We start from the raw sequence: 20,342 nt of genomic DNA, 5'->3' as shown, positions 1-20,342 counted from the left end.
AAAATATAAACAGGTTCTTTCAACATGAATGTATGGTGCTCCCACAGCTTTTCCATGAATTTTGTCAGTTTTTGATGCAGTTTTCCTTTTTTTTCCCCTTCACATAAAATCATTTCAAAATATCCCTAGGCTTAGGGAAATTTACCTTCAAATACCATCACTGTCAACTGACACTTGCTGTGATGTACGTTGGAACCACCTTATAAATTCCCAAAACGACTGCTCTGAGGCATTGTTTTTAAAATTAAGCAATGATGACACAGGGTCACATAAAAATTCTTGTAGAGATTATGGAGTCACGTTTAAATGATTTTTTTTACCAAGAGCAATATTTTTTGCACATATTCACTACCAGGGATAAGCTTTCTAGACTTAGGACAAATCAAGTATTCAGGTAGCTAGTGGTCGTGTGATCAGCATCTCGTTCCAGCCGCTTTTACCCCTCTTCCCAATGTCCCATTGATTACCTCTATACTCTGTCCAGGCTATCTCTAAAGCAATTCTGCGCATATCGACAGAGAGGTGGGTAGAGTGGGCTGAGCGAAGCAGTACACTCTGCTGTGAAGGCTGGCAACTGCAGTCACTTTCCCCCTCCACGCAATCCCGTTCAATCTCACGTGTTCATTGATGGAGCCGTCTCACGTCACTACTTGCGCAGAGACTTGATTTCGTTCCCTTGCTCCAGCAATAACCGGGACAGAGTATAGACAATGTTCTTGGCAGGGTTTCGTCCATAACTTGTAGTCGGCACATGTGTAAGGACACTTTTAGGGTGTTTTAATGGTAATTTTAGCACCAAAACTCTCAGAAATCATGCACTTGTGAAGGATATTAGGGGGTGTTTGAATGTGTGGATAAACTCCCGCCATCGTGGAAATGCCATTAACGTCTATACGCTGATGATAACGCGTTAATTGCGTTACGTTACTTTGGGTTAACGTATATTGATTCATGTTACATAGGTTAGGTTCATTTTGTTCGATTTATGCTACATACCGGGTGGCCACAATTAAAGTTACCTAACTCAGAGCCCTGTGTAGCCTGTTTGACCATGGGGAAGAGGATGGCGATAAAAAAGAATAGTTCAATTTTCCGCCACCGGGTTGAAATGTGGCGCTGTAATAATGAATGACATTTGTTAGTCGCTGGAAGTTGCGAGAAAATAATCTCTCGTTTATTGCAAGATTGCAAGGTAAAGGCAAATCCATAATCAATTGGTGCAATCTTACGTCATTATTACAACCCATCATGGAAGTACAGCGCCACATTTCAACCTGGTGGCAGAAAATTGAACTGTTTTTTTTTTTTTTATCGCCATCCTCTTCCCCATGGTCTGCATAGCGGATTCACCAAATTTCAGAGTTCTGCGATGCCTCAAACAGGCTAGAGATGGCTCTGACTTGGGCAACTTTAATTCTGGCTCCCAGTATGTTAGTAGGTTCATGTTCGATTTGTTATAGGTTAGGTTTTCGTTGTTCCATTTATAGAACACAGAGTAGGTTCACGCTGTTCGATTTATGACCAGTGATGTGCCGTAGACTATAAGTTTACGTCTACATGCGTTGTCTACACGTAATCTACGCGTAGATTACATTGGGTTGTAGTTTACATAGACTACGTAGACAATCTAAAGTGCATTTTCAATGGTTTCATGAAAGGGAAGTGACATTTTCAACTATATTGGTTCCTAACGAAATGAAAAGAATCCTATTTACAACAAAATTTATCTTCTCTTCCATTATCAACTATGGAAGAAGATAAATAGAATGCAAAGACAATAACAGATGGCAGTCGTGAGGCAAGAGTGGTCGTTTTCCCAAAAGACACTAGAATATTTCCTATATTAGGTATGTTCCTAGGACAGAAAGTCTTCGAATTTGGAAGAAATAGTATGAAAAGTTTTCCTCACACATCAGCAACTGATACGCAGTATAATTTTGTTTTACTTCCACGGCGCCCTTTGCTAAATTATCACCCTTCGCCATGTTGTTTACATAGATTACGTCATCTACTTGTATAAAATAGTCTACGTGTAGAATGTAGACTATGGTTGCTTATGCGTAGACGCACATCACTGTTTATGACACAAATGTTAGGTTCATGCTCTTCGATTTGTTGCATAGGATAGGTTTACATTGTTCTATTTATCTTAACACAGTATAGGTTTACATTGTTCTATTTATCTTAACACAGTATAGGTTTACGTTTCTTCATTTACGTTACACATGTAAGGTTCGTTTTGTTCGATTTGTTACATAGTTAGGTTTACGTTATTCGATTTATGTTACACAGGTTAGGTTTACTTATTTATTTACGTTACACAGGCTAGATTCATGCTATTCGAGTCATATTGCATAGGTCAGGTTTACGTTGTTCGATTTCCGTTACAGATTACGTTTACGTTGGTCAATATCGATATTGTTAACAATCGTTCCAGAATCTCAGATGCTGAGAAAGGTATGCAATACATTTGCTTATAAGTGTACAATGCAAGATATTCGTCTGAGGAGGCCAAAACAAGGAAATCAAAACTTAGAAAATCACTATCTTCGTCATTGGTAGACTTGGGACAAACATTCATTTATCCCTCCACCCTTATTAAACCCTCCCACCCCTCTCAGAAACCATTACCCACTCGCTAAACGGCCCAGGTCTTTGGTTCACCCTCGTGCTAATCCCCCCCTCCCCCAACCCCCTCTTGCAGCGGAGCTATCCCATACCACGAAGGAAAGGCGAAGCGCATTGTTTTGATTCTCAGGATCCACAATTAATCATCCCTTCTATCAATGACTGTCAAGCCTTGAAGGGACTTGGAAAAAGTAGCGAGGGGGGGAGGGGAGTAGAGGGGGGGGGGAGGGAGTGGGAAGGAACGGTCTGAGTAACGTTTCATTTTTCGTCTCTCCGATTTGTGTTCAGCGCCCACAACTGTTGTTGGAAAGGTTTTCGGGGTGGATCTTGGCGAAATTTTTCGTGTCCTACCGGTTGCAGCGATGGTGAGCTTTCCTTCGTTCGTTTCGGATTGTTTATGAATTTCTACGGCACTGGGCCTTCCTTTTACTGTGGAAAAGAGAGAGAGAGATTTCATTTATCGATAAAATGGAAGCCATCGAATGTATAAAGATGGCTTGCACAGTGTATCAGACACAAGCCTCGTTTGAAATTGATCGATAGTATGTGCACAGGCTATTTCTGCACAGTCTTTCCATCCTTTTAACAGATGGCGCAAAGATACGTGTCTAATCTAATTACTGATTTTCAAATACAGTTGTCACAGAATCGATGTTTGAAAAGAAGACAAAAACCACATTTTCTTGAAGTTTACACAAACGTATGATGATCTCCGTTTGCACTGAACGACGATATAACTTGAGCACGTATTTTTGTTTCTTATGGAAAGGATAATAATTATTACTCAATAAATATATAATGGGAACATTATTCAGATACCAATTAAGATTCTCTGTGCTCATTAAAGCAATGATTTTACTAATGTCCACACCGAAATTAGAAGTTCACTCGGAAATTTCCCTCGGAAAGGGGGGGAGGGAGGTGTAAGGGTAAAGTTGGCTTCGTGAAATTTTTTAGAAAGGTGTTTAAGTTTGAATGTGTGCGTGTATATATCACTGTTCCAAAGCCAATGTGGTTGTTGATTTGGTGTTTTTTGTCCACTTTATGCACAGTAAGGCTAATCGGGACTGGACCTACAGTTTAAAGTGGGATCCGAACAACTTGTGCCTCCGCCGGGTATCAAACACGGGATCCCTTGATTGCAAGGAGACGACGCTACCACTGCGTCATCGGGGAGGCCCAAAAAGAAGCCAACGTGGTGTCGAAAATAGTCAATTACAAATGAATAATTTGATGTAAGAAGGGGTGAAATGAACTAAATTAGTCTAAAGCGAGTATCTAAACTATGACACCATTAGTGCTTTATAGCTAACTGAGATAATTGAACATGTAGCTTGACAACCTTTCAAAGTTGTTGTTTTGTTTATCTTCGTGGTGACAATAGACATAAATTCCATTGTTTGAACGAACAATTCTTTTGTTTGAATATGTAATCCTACTTTCGCATCACATCATGTACATCGTGCAAACTAAATCGAACAACGCAAACCTAACCTGTTTAATATAAATGGAACAACGTTAACCTAAGCTAATGGCATGAGCTTAACCCGTGCAACATAAATTCATGATCGTAAACCCAGAGTTGAAGAGCAACGTGAGGCAATTTATGCATTTATGGCAATGTGTTACGGAAATTACATGAATATAATTGTATCGATACTTCGTTACTGTACACCAGCTTGATAAATTGAGAACTGGAAGGAAGGGGGTATTTCCCTGGACGATATTATGATTGTTATGTTGTTTTGACTGGACTTCTGAGTGCCCTCTGAGAAGGTCACTCCCACACTCCCGAAATCGAAGAACAAAACATTGCCTTGTAAACAGGCCCATAGCCAGAATTTTATTCCGGGGGGTTATTTGTAGGATGTCTGGGGAGGAGAGGTACAGCCCCCCGAGCCCTCCCTCTGGCTACGTGCACACAGAATCCAAAACGTGTCAATTCGCACATATATGTTGTCTCCAATAACACATTAACGTGCATAAACTGCAAATTATGCGCTTTTTGGTGTGTCAAAAACACACAGAAATGCATAAAAGGGCACTTTCATCAGCTGGTGTTCCGTGTGATGCACGAAAAATGCATCAATTGGGGAGATCTGACAAGATCATTTCAAAGATAAGAAAATTACACATTTAGCTGTGTCAGTTGATGAATTGAAAGCGAAATTTTGTTATCTTTGAAATGATCTTGTCCGATCTTCTCAATTGATGCATTTTTAGTGCATCAAACGGAACACCAGCTGATAAAAGTGCCCTTTTACGCATTTCTGTGTGTATTTTGACACACCAAAAAGTGCATAATTTGCAGTTTATGCACGTTAATGTGTTATTGGAGACAGCATATAATGTACCAATTGACACGTTTTGGATTTCTGTGTGTGCCTGCTTGTAACCAAGGAGTTCCGTGTTCGAACCCCGGATAGAAGCATACTACATAGTGGTTCGGATACTACTCTAAACTGTAGTACCAGTCCCGATTAGCCTTGTTGAGTACAAAGTTAACTAAAAACATACTTAGTCAACACTATTGCTTAAGAAACTATCCACTCCAATTGTTAAACAACTTGTTTCTTTGGCCTTGCATTCCTTGCATCGACAATGCCCAACACACCTTAGCAAAGAAACAAAATCACACTTCATTTTTTTCAAACTTGGAATTTTTATTTTTAGTTTCTCCAGACGGGGATGTGTTCCACTACATTGAAATTCTATTCATAGCATTGAAGAAGAAGAAGAAGAGAGAGACAGGAAAAAGACACTGTCCGTTGATTTAAAAAAAAAAAAGTAGTTCTGAAACTTAAAAGGAGGCTAGACGACTGTTATACACACATAGGTCCTTATACATCGAGGTCATGAAATACTAAATGTACATAATACTTTACATAGTTTAATACATAGTGTACTTCTCATTTTATCTATTGATTTGGGTACCATTGGAATTTTTTTGATTTTCCATAATTTTTTTTTCAAAACATTGATCACCAATAATCACAACACTGAATTATTATTATTATTATCATCACCATAATTATAATATCGAAGTACTGGGGGCAAAAAAGTTAAAATACACTGTACTAACTTACATCACAAGGTAATTTTTAAACAGATGTGTTTTTTCCTATTTTTTCCTGTTGCGAAAACATTTTTTTACACTGAATACTGCATTTTGAATAAGTAACCTTCAACTTACGAAGCACTGGCACTATCATCAGATGCACTATGTATGTAAGCAGGTTAGATCTGGCTACATTGTACGTTTCACATGCACATAGCTGTGCCACACTGTTTTAACAGAGAAATGTAGTGTTTACTACTGCGAGTAGTTTAACGAAAAGGTAGAGAATGGGCTTGTAAACAAGTTTCTACGCAACTTATGTTCACATTATAAGTTTTAATTTAACCTTAACACAGTATTATAATCTTGTTTTCTTATTGACTTAGTTCGTAAACCACACTTTTATGTAGTTTTACCGCCATAAGTTTACGAATAGTTTTATCCGGTTATTTCGAAAAATTCGCTCAAGTTTTGTGGAATATTCTAAAGGTACATTAACTTAATCACATATCATTTGCCACTTCACTTTACAGACATAATCACACATCAACGTAACGCTTCTTAACATGGCGTCCAAGGACTCGGGTGAGAGTTTTAAGTACATTGTTGTCAATAGTATCGCAGGCAGCAACAATAATAGTACTGGATCCGTATTGTTGATTGTTGTTAGTTGTTGTCATTCGACGACGTTGCCCAAGAATGCATATAGTTGCTGCCGTACTGGTTCTCGAAATATTCCGAAGTTTGCTAACTGTATGGGCTTCCACAGGCGTATAAACCGCGTTGAATTGGGCCCATGGGTGAGGAGTGGAAACACAATGGGTTGCCTTCGTCTTGTAATGATGCCAGATGCAAATCTGAAATATAGAAACAAGGTAGCATTAGAATTTAATATTTTTAAAATCAAATTAATATCTAACTTTTCTTGTTTAAGTCAATTTTATGCACAGATAGGCTAATCGGGACTGGACCTACACTTTAAAGTGGAATATGAACCACTCTAACTTATATTGGAAACTGACTATATGACGAAACAGTCATTGGCCCTGTCGCAGTAGTGTTAATGCTCGCTGCGAGCGCACATTTGTTGTGCTGTTAGGAGCACGTGAGTGGTGCGGGAGATATTATGCTCAATCCGTGCCGAATTCAGGCCCCAATAGAGTTTTCTTAATTAGAGCCCCGGAATGAGCATAATATCTCCCACACCCCTCACGTGCTCCTAACAGCACAACAAATGTGTGCTCGCAGCAAGCATTAACACTACTGCGACAGGCCCAATGACTATTTCGTCATATAATCAGTTTCCAATATAAGTTAGAGTGGTTCAGATTCCACTTTAAATTGTAGGTCTAGTCCCGATTAGCCTATCTGTGCATAAAGTGGACTTAAACATTCAATTCAATTCAATTCAATTCTAACATTGCCTATACGATAACTATAGATCACGAAATGATGTGATCCTAATAACGAAAATTACATTTGCAATAAACGAACTAATAGTCTTTGAATATTACATATCACTAGATCTTATTCTAAAATATTAAAACTCTTATTAACAATAACAAATTCATCCCTAGTGGAGATGGCTCGTTCCAATTCGCAAGCTTCGGCCAACCTCATCCCTCTTTCTTCCTCAAGACTCTAGCCAGAATTGTGCCAAGTGGTTAAATACAGCCCACCTAATCGGGGCAACGCATTGTTATACTCCCTATTGAAAAATAAATATCACAATTATGTCCTCCACGGGATCATTCAACGAGCATTCGATTATCGACGTAGCACTCTCCTCCCTTCCATCCATCTCACCTTATTCTTTAAGGAATATAAAAGTTGTTTTTACGCCTCGTATGCCGACACAATGAGAGTGTGTGAAGCAACATGTCCGTTACCAGGCAACGCGTGGGTTTATCGACAGCTTCCTCCTTCATTTTTCATTGCTTTTCCCCCTTTCATACTTATTTTTCCCTGTTTAAGTAGAAAAGCGTAGGATTTCTTAATGTTGGAGACCCACTTGAAATAAACTACCTTTACTAACATTCATGATCGTTCCAAGATTCTTTTAATTATGAAGGGTCAGTCTGTGCAAGTAACACTGTTTCTAACATTGTTAGAAGTACATTTTGAGTAATTGTACTGTAAGGCAATTACTTTATTGAGTAGCTCTGCACGGTGGCGTGCCCAGGATTTTCGAAAAGGGGCGGTGTTAAGTATACATTTTTTAGTAGTCAGCCCTCGATTTGCCATTTTTTCCTGTATTCAAAGTTCATTTTTAGGAATTCTGGGCAAAAGGGGGAGGTTATAACCCCTTCTTGGGGACGCCACTAGTTCTGCACGTAACACAGTTGCATTTTTTAATATCTCTGCCCACTAGCGTATGCAGGATGTTTTTCAGACGGGCTGGAATTGTGAAAGTGAATATTACATAACTGCGTTCTATGTGTGTGTGTGGGGGGGGGGTAGGGGAGGGTGTTACACTGTAAAATTTTTCGTAATTGCCTTTCTTTAACCTTCATTTTAAAAGTTCTTCAAATACAAACATTGTAATCGGATTTTCGCCGAGTCCTTTAATGCTTTCATTGGAAAACTTCGATTTTCTCGAAATATCATAAGGAGCTCTAGCCCCATCAGCTCCGCTTGCGTACGCCAGTGGCTCTGGCCGCAGATCATTAGCCTTTTTGAAATAGATAAGGCCGTAGACTGGTTGTATTGTTGAATAGATCTGGTCGAATTATCTAGGAGATTTTTGTAACGGTTCTAATATGTCAGGATTCGATAGATGTGCCGTTCTTGTAATGAAAAGTATGTTTTAAAACTTATTTTTAATACTGTTCAAGATGTATGCGTACAGGTGGGGGTGATGTATAGTTTTCGTGCTCGGGATTGGGCACAAAATAACAGGGCTGGGGTTTATTTTTCGTTAAGGCCTTCAAATGAGTTAACACGTAAACTTATATTATTCATGTTCATAAGTTAATGGCGTGACGTCATCGTGCTCGTTAAACATCCCGGACAAGCCCCACTTGTATATAGCTTGAGTAGCACTATAATAAGCTGGAAAAGAACCAAATGTTACAACAATCAAAGTATTCTAAGTCTTAAGATAAACCTTTATAATAAGAAAGAATTGAAATTATGGAAATAATGCAGAAACGTTCATTTAGTAACCATGGTAACCTTAATATGCAAATTATCTGCTGGCAGGCGAAAAAGTAACCATTATACAATTGGTATTATGCATACAATGACAATTGTTTGTATGTGTTGCAATATCTGCAAAAGTGCAGTACAACAAAACACATGCATGAAGGTGTAACGATTTGAAACTTTTGTTACGTAATAGTGTATAGACAGGCAATGTATGTGTTGAATGTTGAGTTTTGTGCGATTTGTCGTAGAAATAGTAGACTTATATTTAGAAACGCTTCAGTTCAAATCAAATAATCATTAGGTTTCTCTGTTTCATTGCTTTGTTATCTATTATTAAATGGTATTATAGTGAAGATAGATTCACGACAGCTTAGTTGGTAAGAAGGTCCGAACATGACCTGAAGATGTAGGTCTTTCAGGGACCTCAAATGTTGGCGGTAAAGTTGGTGGCGGTGTGGTTAGCGCAGCGCTCTAGGGGCCTGGGTTCGAATGCTGGGTAAGACACATATGTTTGTACTCTGGACTGCATTTTGCAAACTTACGAGAGACAACCTCGGTGGCACTTGCGTTGCGTTATGTCCATGTATGTGTTTGTCCCTTCCTCCATTTAATCTTATCACAATTCATCCTCATCGTGGCGGTTGCCAAAATTGGCAGAAAGGCGACGTAAATAAGCAAATCAATCGAAATGGATGATTGTGTTGTTAGTTATGAAAAATGAGTAGAATAGTTAGAACAAGGAAACATTGAAAAGAAAGAAAGTTGGCAGGACGTCTAATTGCCATGCAGGAGACGACAATTGACCGTGATTGTGAATATATGGAGGCCCCATATCAAATCACCTATATACCTAAATGGTAGAAGCCGGCCCCAGTGGCGGAGTGGTTAGCACATCGCGCTAAGACGCCAAGGGTTCCGGGTTCGAATCCTTGGATGTTTGTGAGTGTCCATTCATAGCCAAAACTGACACAAAAGCGAAGTAAAATAAAGCAAATCAATCAATCAATCAATCAATCATGTAATGTGCAGATTTCCCTCAGAAAAATGAAACTGAAAATTTTGTTGTTATTGCCGACATTACGATAGGGAATTTTTATTCTGTAAAAATTGATTTTTTAAAAACATAGTACTTTATTTAAAATTTATTGTTTATTATTTTTCTTGCAGGGAAGGGTGTTAACTACGATGACAATGCGAACTCAATAGATTCGTCTTCGAAAGGTAAGAATGTATTATAATTATTAGGAGATGTCTATAATAGCTGTTAACCTAAATTATGTTGCTATCAGTGTATGAGACCACATAAATACATATGAATGGAAATCAGTACCGAAATGACAGTCCGTTATTAAAATAGAAGACAACTTTATCGTGTTGAAGTTTACTATTAATGACAACCACTGCCGTTGAAGATCATGCCGCGAATATTATATGCAATAACAATAATATATTATGTTTGTAGAGTGGAATGCATAAGTATTACCAAGGAAATTGTCTATCACCATGTTTAATCTCTTCGTTTTACGCAATGAGAGCTTCAAGAGTCGAAACAAAAAACCGAACAAGCTGCTCACAATCTCTGCACCAGGATACGTAAAAAATAATTCCTTAAAATCATGTAGAATGCAAGAAAAATTAATGAAAATGGTCGTGGACAATTTGTCGAGTAATACTTGTGAACCCCACTGTACTAGTCAATTCAGGAACAATTATATTTGTACAGTGGGACCCATGAGTATTACCGTGCAAATTGTCCATCAGCATGTTCGTGCACTTTATTTGGCCCAATAAGAGCTCCAAGAATTAGCCTAAAAGGAAACTCAAAACAAACTGTTGACAACTTCTGCACCAGCATGCATAAAAATCCATCGCTTAATGAAAATAGTCATGGACAATTTGCCGAGCAATACTAATGGATCCCACTGTACAAACTGTGTCTATGCAATGTTTTCATTAATTTGTTTATTACGTTACTCGTCCTTACGTTGTAATTTTCCAATGATCAAATGCTCAACTGTTAACGCAACAGCAAGATTACATGCATACAAGATTTTTGTGCATGAAGAAATGTTACGAGTTCAGCAAATAAACGTTTTATCAAAACCTCGATCTTTTAAGTTACCAGTGAGCGTGGATTTGTTTCGAATCTTATCTCTGTGCAATGCTTTGCTTTAGTGATCAGTCTGACTGCAATATTGAGCTTGATACCTTGTGGCCAAACCTTGACTTGTAGCGACCTCTACTCGAATCGTGGATTTTGACGTGTGTACTGTTCGTGTTCGATTGTGCTTGGTGTTTTGTATAATTTCCAACGGAAACCCTCCACTCTTGTACCCAATTGATTGATTGATTGATTGATTTGTTGTTTTAAGTCCACTTTATGCACAGTAAGGCTAATCGGGACTGGACCTACAGTTTAAAGTGGGATCCGAACCACTTGTGCCTCCACCGGGTATCGAACCCGGGACCCCTTGATTACAAGGCGATTGTACCCAATTGTTAAGTGTATATAGTTGTATTGTGTGCATAAGTGTTAAACAAAGAAGCTATTGCTTTTGAGGTTGAAGACACGATACCAATTTCACAGCACGTCGATCCTGTTTGTGCAAGGGTAAGTACGCTTGGAGGTTCAATCTCTTCTTTTCAGTTTGAAATGTGTGGTTTCGTTCTTTCGTAATATACTATTGAGGTAAGAAAATAGACGAGAAACTTCTCTTGTTTCGCGATTAACCTGGTGGGGTAGGAAAAACGACGTTATGGGAGTGGGCAAGGTGTTTAACTAGATATTATTTGACCCCACCGTCTTGAACTGGTAGGAACAGAAAATGTTGACTTGGTTGGTTTTAATCTTCGTACTGAAGTTGTATGTGTCACTGAATGAGCAAGCAGACTGGATGTAGTAACAGCTGCTATAATATCGTCGCGTATTCACGTACTTTTAGGCTAACTATAACATTCTAAAGGGAAATGATACCGAGATGGCATGATTTTTGTTTTTTAGATTCAGTTTATGTACATATAGGCTAATCGTAACTGGACCTACAGTCTGAAAAGGGATACGAAGCAGTGAAGTGTGGTTCTAGATATCGAACACGGGACGTCAAGTCTGTTGAAAGGGATTTGACGGTCGTGACCTAAATTCTTGGAATGAAACTCCATTGTCGTAGAGTTGGTGCGAAGAAAATTTATATTTTGTGTATTTGACTGAGTTCATAATCTGACTGCAAGAGTAAAACTACCTCCTCCTGCACATTGAAACATGTGATGGATGGATGTGCACGCTAATACCGGTAAACTTTTCACGTGAACGTAATTTACCAGTTGATCATTCAACCTGCGTTGGAACGTTTACAGAACGAAGTCTGTCGAACCGAACTTTCCACCTTCACCATGTTACGGAGAGGAGGGGAGGGAGTGTTGCATCGGTAAGTCGGAATTAATAGCGTAATTCGTACGCTGGGGCAACCTCAGGTGTACAGGAATATCGACACGTCCGTTTCGGGAGGGAGGGGGGGGGGGGGTAAGTCAAGATAATTTGCACAAAGCATATGACGGGAAGGAAGAAAAGTTGGTTTCAAGCTTGCGTTTAATAATTTCAAATATTTTGTTGTATTAGCGTCGCCAAAAGAAACGCGGTTTCAGGTTATTGGCCCAATTTTCCACACAGAAAAATAAAGTTTGGAATAACCAGATATCTGATTAAATAGGCGACAAGCAAGTAATTTCTCACCAGAACCAAATTCTTGACCATTTGTTAGCAAAAGAATTTGTGTACCTTATGCTATCTTTTTGCACATGAAGTAATAAACCTTGAATGAAGTCCCGATAACAGAGGATTTTGAATGCCAATTGTAAAACGGATACTTACACTATATTGTATTTACATATGATACTCGCGAACGTGTACAAATGTCAGAAATTTCGCAGAAATGTTTTTTCCTATTCACTAGCCAGTTCTTATTGTTTTAAAATTTATTGTGTGACTTTTTTATGTAGAAAACTTAGTAAGAGGTGAAGTCTGATTGTAATCGGATACGTCACTTACGTATGGAAACCAAAAGCGGAACATTAGCGCCGCCGAACGGATGGTGCGATCAAGTTTGCTGCAAAGTTTTTCTGTGTTTCAAATATAATGTTTGCAAACATATTGCTCTGCTGATACATTGCTTTACGAGCTTCGAGGCAGAATTTTATGAAAAAAGCAAGTATATGGTTATGTTTTCACAATATAACAACGTGCTTCAAAGGTGACGTCATCTACTCAACCGACGCTTGTCGGCCGCCCTCGAATTGACTCACCTATATGTACCCGCCTTGGATAACCGATAAATTGTGAGCGTGAAAATGCAAGATTTGTCAACATGTTAGAACTTGCAAATGCGAGTGACATTGTTCGATCCTTTGTACCTAAAAAGCAATGCTAAGGTGAGAAACTTATCCTAATTGCTAGCGAATTGAGAGTGACTGTACCGATTGTGTAATGATTTTACATTTTAACAAGTTTACAGGAGAAGGAAGGCGTTGAGAATACTGGATATTATTGTGGAAGTAAGTTCGAAATTCAAAGAAACTGGTTTTGAGATGCAGAAAGTATTATTTGGTCAGGAAATATGTCGGGGGGGGGGGTGGAAAGAAGGTTGTGCAAATGACCTTGCTTTTACGTTTCATTGCCTGAAACTGTTATTCTTGCAGGGGAAACTTGCACACAATTATAGGAGATAAATGAAAGTGTGTAAATACTAAGGCAATCAAATCTAACAATCCAAATACACTTACAACGTCTAAATAAACACATAGTAGTGTAATTATAATGCAAAGATCACCAAACCTGGCCTCCCTAACCCACTCACGTAAGACGTTATTGTTAAATCTTAACAATACCAGAGAAGTAAAACGCCATGGTTACTAAATGTACGCTCTGCTGGTTAAGATTCTATAATTGATTTATCATATTAACCCTTCGTGTCCCCCGCATAATTGTTCAAATGATGAGGCTGAAGGTGATGAGATATGAAGTTCATACTGGCCATCTTGTGCTCCTTTTTCCATTTCATCCGTCGATTTTGGAACCAGATTTTTATCTGCCTTTCCGTCAGACAGAGGGCGTGAGCTATTTCTATTCTTCGTCGCCTCGTAAGGTATCTGTTGAAGTGGAATTCCTTTTCGAGTTCCAACGTTTGGTATCGCGTATAAGAAGTCCGTTGTCTTTTGGTTTCACCATTAGCGTTAACCGTACCTGAAATTAGAGAAAGAAAAAAATTGTAAACTTTTTGCATTAAAAACACATAGGTACAATATACACAGAGCAAGAAGTTTGCTTGCTTTATGGTGATAATATACAGTGTGTTTAAATACTTATAAGATACACCAATGATTGTTGATTAGAAATCGTCCACACAAATGACAATTCAGAACCAAATTCTTTTAGTAATCCTACACTTGTTTTGTGTTTTGCTAATTTAAAAAAAATGTGTAGATATTTCAAGTATAAATTAAAGCATAGTAAGGTTAAGATTTTCACCAATTTGCATATTTTCTTGTAAAAATGATGTTTTCTTTAAATATATATAAAAATTCATGTTATGAAAACCTAATACACTGCAACTTTTGCAGTTTAGATTTCATCAATATCCTTAACCGTACCTGAAATTTAAAAGAGGTTGGAGCCATTTGCACTAAAAAAAAAGGACATGTATACAACATTGTAACATTTTGCTTGCTTCTGTTGTGTTTGTTAAACCTTACATAAGCCTTACACCCATGCGTAGATCCACGGGGAGGACGGTACGGGCGATCACCCCTCCCAACTGTACAGTTTTTTAATATTATGCATAATATTTTTGAAGTTCGGTTTTTCTCACCAAGTTTAATATGCTCGCTATATTTTTTAAAGTTTGATTTAAATCCACTTCATGCTCATGATAGGCTAATCGGAACTTGACCTACAGTTCAAATTTGGTTGGTTGATTGATTTGTTTTGATATAATTGATAAAGGACTCGCAATGAACACCCATGGCCAGGCCGGAATTCGAATCCGGAATCCTGATGTCGTAGCACGCACTCCGCAACGCAGGTCGGCAGTTTAAATTTGGATCCGAACCATTGCCTAATAAGAGTACTTAACAGTATCTCGGGTGTCTTGTTCGTCCTGAATTTTGAGAAGACACTGACACTTGCCTCGTATCGGTGTTCGACCCCAGGAGCCTGTCCTTCTTGGCATTGTCTTGCCATAACCTGAGCAGCCCCCTTCCCAAGGAAACCACCAATGCTAATAATCTCTTCAATCATGTTGCTATCGTGGAGATATCGAACATGTCGTCTTCCGTATCCAACACGTGAATCTGTTATGATCATTCCGATCGATACGTCGTTACAGGGTTGTAATGGGTAACATTCCACGTAGTAAACTCAATTGTCAACCTCACTTCCACGTAGTACACACAATTGTCAACCTCACTTCCACGTAGTACACCCAATTGTCAACCTCACTTCCACGTAGTACACCCAATTGTCAACCTCACTTCCACGTAGTACACCCAATTGTCAACCTCACTTCCACGTAGTACATCCAATTGTCAACCTCACTTCCACGTAGTACACCCAATTGTCAACCTCACTTCCACATAGTACACCCAATTGTCAACCTCACTTCCACGTAGTACACCCAATTGTCAACCTCACTTCCACGTAGTACACCCAATTGTCAACCTCACTTCCACGTAGTACACCCAATTGTCAACCTCACTTCCACGTAGTACACCCAATTGTCAACCTCACTTCCACGTAGTACACCCAATTGTCAACCTCACTTCCACATAGTACACCCAATTGTCAACCTCACTTCCACGTAGTACACCCAATTGTCAACCTCACTTCCACATAGTACACCCAATTGTCAACCTCACTTCCACGTAGTACACCCAATTGTCAACCTCACTTCCACATAGTACACCCAATTGTCAACCTCACTTCCACGTAGTACACCCTGGATGGCATTTTGTAGACTAATGAGGCTCTGGCGTCTTGACTTATGGCCAGTATAATTCTGTATGTTGCCGGACCCTGTGGCCGAGTGGTTAACACATCGCGCTGCGACGCCAGGGGTCCTGGGTTGGAATTCCGCTCGGTCATGGTTGTTTGTGAATGTCCATCCATCAATTTCATCACTCATCCCCATCTTCGCAAATTAACCAAGAGGCACAAAACGAGAAGTAAAATAAAAATCAATCAATGAATTCTGTATGTTGTCCTGTTTTTTGTCCTTATGTGTGCCGAGTGCCCATTTACAGCCTCAGCTTGTAACAAAAGTAAGAATATTTTAATAACACGACACTGCAATTATACTATTTTAATTATGGTAAGGAGCTGGACTCCGTATAATGTGTCTGGTGCAAAATAGCCTAAGTGCTGACGCATCCAAAATTTTCAATTCAAATTCGTCGTTACACTTTAGTTCAATTTTAGTCCTATGTTGTGAAAACAGTTTCTTTTGAGTTTTCTTTTAATTCTTGAAGTACTTATTGGGTCAAATAAAGTGCACGAAAATGGTGATGGACAACTTGCACGGATCCACTGTACAGTCACGCTGGGAAAACCAACCACTACAGAGATCAGATGAATTGTGTAAACAGTTGAATGTTCTTGTTGTACGACAAGTTACTTCTGGAAACACAGTAACCAGTTACCTTTTTGGTAATAGATTATTTTAACAAGGAATTTGTCCGAAGCAACAGGACTGAATTATTTGCAGTAACACAAAAAAATGATCTTTGTAAACGTGAAAAATTAACTTGGCGGGGGGGGGTCCCGCCCCCAACCTCTATTAATTCACACTCTGCAAGCGAGATTAATGCCGCGTTTAGGAACATTCACTTTCGAGATATCGAACAAGACCACACCGAAAATTTCGTGGACCTTGTAAATCTCGAAATCGCGAAAAGGGTAGCTTTAAATAATACGCAACCACCCTCGCATAATTTCAGTTACAATCCACTAAAATACTGATATTTACCTTTCGCCGCCACTTGTTTCCCAGCGGTTACGAAAAAAAAAGTAGCGGTTTCCATCTTCTTTTTTTTAACCCCCCTTTCGGCCATTTTATGACCCAGCAGCCACGCGTGTTTTATCAGTCAGCTGTTTTAAAATAATGACTGCATCCATTGATTGCCGCAGGTGGGGGGACGGGACGAGGGGGTTGCACAACGAGCTTTTTATTGTCTTGCAATTGCGGCTTAAAGGGTTTTGTGAGCTACTGGCCGATGATAGAATTATCGGTCCGCAAAAGAGATATTAATCTGATCCGTGTTGTACAACCCTGTACTCTTGCTGTCGACGGAGTGGTAGTACTGCGTTCGCTTAGCAAATAGACGTCCTACCAGTCGAGCCAAGTCCATAAATTCCTTCCCAAATGCCTCTGGCTCCCCCCCACTTTTCTCACCCTCTCTTTCCCGCGCGAAAGTGTTGCCACCTCGCGGCGGCGGAAGCAACTTCTCGCCCGGTGGAAAAAGAAAGACCCAAAATTTGTCACGTCTCTGCGGCGATTAGCGTGCTGGGTTCGAATCCTGCCTGCGTGTTTGTCTGCGCGTTTATTTCACCAGAGCACCGTTCGTCCTCATCGTCGCGATCAACAGAGTGGGAGAATCGTGACGTGAAATTATGTGGTTTCCGGCAAAAATAGATATAGTGTGCAAAACTTTTCCCAAGTTAATCACCTCGTTTACTTATGAAAGTAGCTATTCTCCATGCACCGTAAGAACAAAGTTAATGTAAACAAAATCACGTTCATTTCCTATTTTGTATTTCGGACTTAACTAGTTCACGCTTGACGTGTTTACCCCACTTTTGCCTTAAAACAATAACGTACATTCCTTTATTGCAAAGGAGATTTAGTTTTCCAGATTTTTAAAACAGTCTTCGCTTAGGTACTAATGCATTGCATTTAATTATAGTAATAATAATACATAAATTCCGTATCACTATTATATTTTAAATATCCTTGACTGATTGAATTACTTGTTCGATTTTTAGTGTTAGCAGAGGCGCAACCACGAATTTTTGTCTTGGGGGGGCAAGTACCAGAATAAACGTACCAATAATATTAATAAAAAATAATAATAATGTTAATAATAATAATGTTATTATAATATTATTATTATTATTATTATTGATATGATTGATTTGCTCTATTTTACTTTGCTTCTTGTGCCACTTTTGGCTAATTTGCGAAGATGGGGATGATGAAATTGATGAATGGTCACTTAGAAACATCCATGCCCAAGCCGAGATTCGAACCCGGAAGCACATTATTATTATTATTATTATTATTAGTAGTAGTAGTATGTTATTATCCTTGTAAATTATGTAAAAAGGGGGCAGAAGTGTTTTTTTCAACACGTTCAATTTGACATTAATAATGGAAAACAAGCACACAAACTATTTTTTGAAAGACAGAAAATGCATTCTAAATATAATTCCTTTTTACATTAACGTATAGCTTCCATGGACGATATATGTTTCACATATACGTATGCAATGTGGAGCGTATTCAAAATTTCTTTAATACATATTATATACAACATATATTATTTAAATACATTACACAACCAATTCATCCATCTCCCAAAAAACCAAGAGCAAAAATTACATAAATTGTCTCTCAAATCTGCACGCTCCCTTTCCCCAAAACAATTATTCATGCATTTAAAACAAAATGAATGAAGACAAGTCTCATTTCTCTGTCTGGTAAGGTAATTTACAATGCATTACAGCGAAGAATGATATATTACGAGCGAAGCGAGCAACAAAATTTTTGGATCCAATTTTTTTGCAGGCTGAAATCAATATTGATTTTAACAGGGCGCAAATAATTTCACGGCATGCCAACGCATTCTCTCTTATACAACTTTTGTGCCTCCCCGACGGTGTAATGGTAACACCGTCGCCATGTGATGAAGGAGTTCCGGGTTCGATACCCGGTGGAGGCACAGAGCACAGTGGTTCGGATCCCACTTTAAACAGTAGGACCAGTCCCGATTAGCCTTTCTGTGAGTAAAGTGGACTTAAAACCAGAAATCAATCAATCAATTTTAAAACTTATTTTCATTTAGATCGTTCGGCGCCCAGGGCCGACTCCCGCAGCCCCTAGCTACGGTTCTGAACTTGATAAGACTAAGGAAAAGCAAGAAAAGTTTACGAAAAGTATTTTTATTTGCATAAAATTTGAAGTTGTGGTCGGTAATTGCCCCATGCAGGTACACTTGGCCCTTGCGTCCCCTAGAATTCATTTCCGTCCAAGGTTGGGAGGGGGCAATGCTCCCCTGTGGTTGCGCACTGACTATTAGATACCCTATCAACCACTCAGTACTTCGCATTCATACGCACGTCCCTGTGTACGCAAGGAACCCGAAGTTGGTCAACTGACACGAATATGTTGACCCCAGCAACACATTCAAGGGCATACGTTGCTGCTAAGATACACTTTTGGTGCATCAGAATACACCCGCATATCGTCGCACCGTTTTTTCGGTCCAAAAAATTGGTTTACAACTACGGCTCGGAGGTTGATGATATATATATAAAAAAAAGACCGAATGACCTTGAAATTATTTTTTAAAAAATGATCTTGAAATTAGTGATGTTTTCATAAATTACAAGATAATAATAGTAGAATAATTCGATAGAACCTCTTTTTTGATGGTTTAAATACCTATTTATTTTTACTACAAGATCACATGATATACACTGCAAGATTTTATTTTTGTATAAGTAATTCACCTCCTTTCAGTGTGAGCCTTGCACGATACAATGTTAGAGCCTGCATTTTTCGCTGAAAATTTCTACGTAGTGTTAGGTCAGTATCTGAAAATACAGGTGTGTTTCGCGTAGATCAGATTATATATTTTTTTATGTTGTGGCTTATTTTACTTTAAACCCACGGGGTTAAAGCGATAATAGTGGTCAGAAAGGAAATTTCAAAAGTATTCTTAGTTTAAGTAAGACTTAAAGCTTTCCTGGCGACGAATGATGAACAGGTTCTCTCGGGCTATAGACCAGTTGTTTTGTTTGGAGGTAAAATCAGTTAGCAGCAATTAATTATTTAATCCATTGGCAATGATTTCAGTTAAAATAATATTGTGCTTTTGCATTGACAATATTTTCAATTAATGGCGAACTTGCTGAAAAGAGCATGTTAGGAAATTGAAAATTCTTACGTTTTGTTTAGCAAATGCATGTCAAATTTACGAATCAACAGGGAAGGAGCAAAAAGAAAACAAAAAATGCTCCAAGAAATTGCACCAAAAAGAGCAAAAAATACTTATCTTTTTCTTTCCTTGTTTGTTTATTTCTTATTTCCCTGTTCCTTTATCTCTTTATTTTCCTGTTTCTTTGTTTTTCTTTCCCTGTCTCTTTACCTTTTCTTTCCATTTCTTTACTTTTTCTTTCCCTGTTTCTTTATCTTTTTCTTTCCGTGTTTCTTTATTTTTTCTTTCCCTATTCCTTTATCTCTTT

At 38.6% G+C, this 20,342-nt stretch overlaps 1 protein-coding gene across 2 annotated transcripts in view; it reads right to left on the bottom strand.

Moving 5' to 3' along the window:
* Nucleotides 1–5,937: 5,937 nt before the first annotated feature.
* Nucleotides 5,938–20,342, bottom strand: part of Scr (homeobox sex combs reduced) — an 83,844-nt gene continuing 69,439 nt past the window's right edge. Inside the window, exons 2-3 of one of the 2 annotated variants that reach the window (XM_083110988.1) lie at nt 13,857–14,069; nt 5,938–6,543 (exon numbers count right to left, since the gene is read on the bottom strand). In XM_083110988.1, coding sequence (XP_082967114.1) covers nt 6,434–6,543; nt 13,857–14,069 — 323 coding nt within the window. In that variant the 3' untranslated portion in view covers nt 5,938–6,433. Of the gene's footprint in view, nt 6,544–13,790; nt 14,070–20,342 lie in introns of both variants that reach the window. The other variant, XM_083110987.1, reaches the window with a different exon arrangement.

Source organism: Lepisma saccharinum, chromosome 24 (assembly GCF_977018435.1).
Source record: "Lepisma saccharinum chromosome 24, izLepSacc3.1, whole genome shotgun sequence".
NCBI classification, from domain to species: domain Eukaryota; kingdom Metazoa; phylum Arthropoda; class Insecta; order Zygentoma; family Lepismatidae; genus Lepisma; species Lepisma saccharinum.
This window is presented reverse-complemented; position numbering and strand designations above follow the sequence as displayed.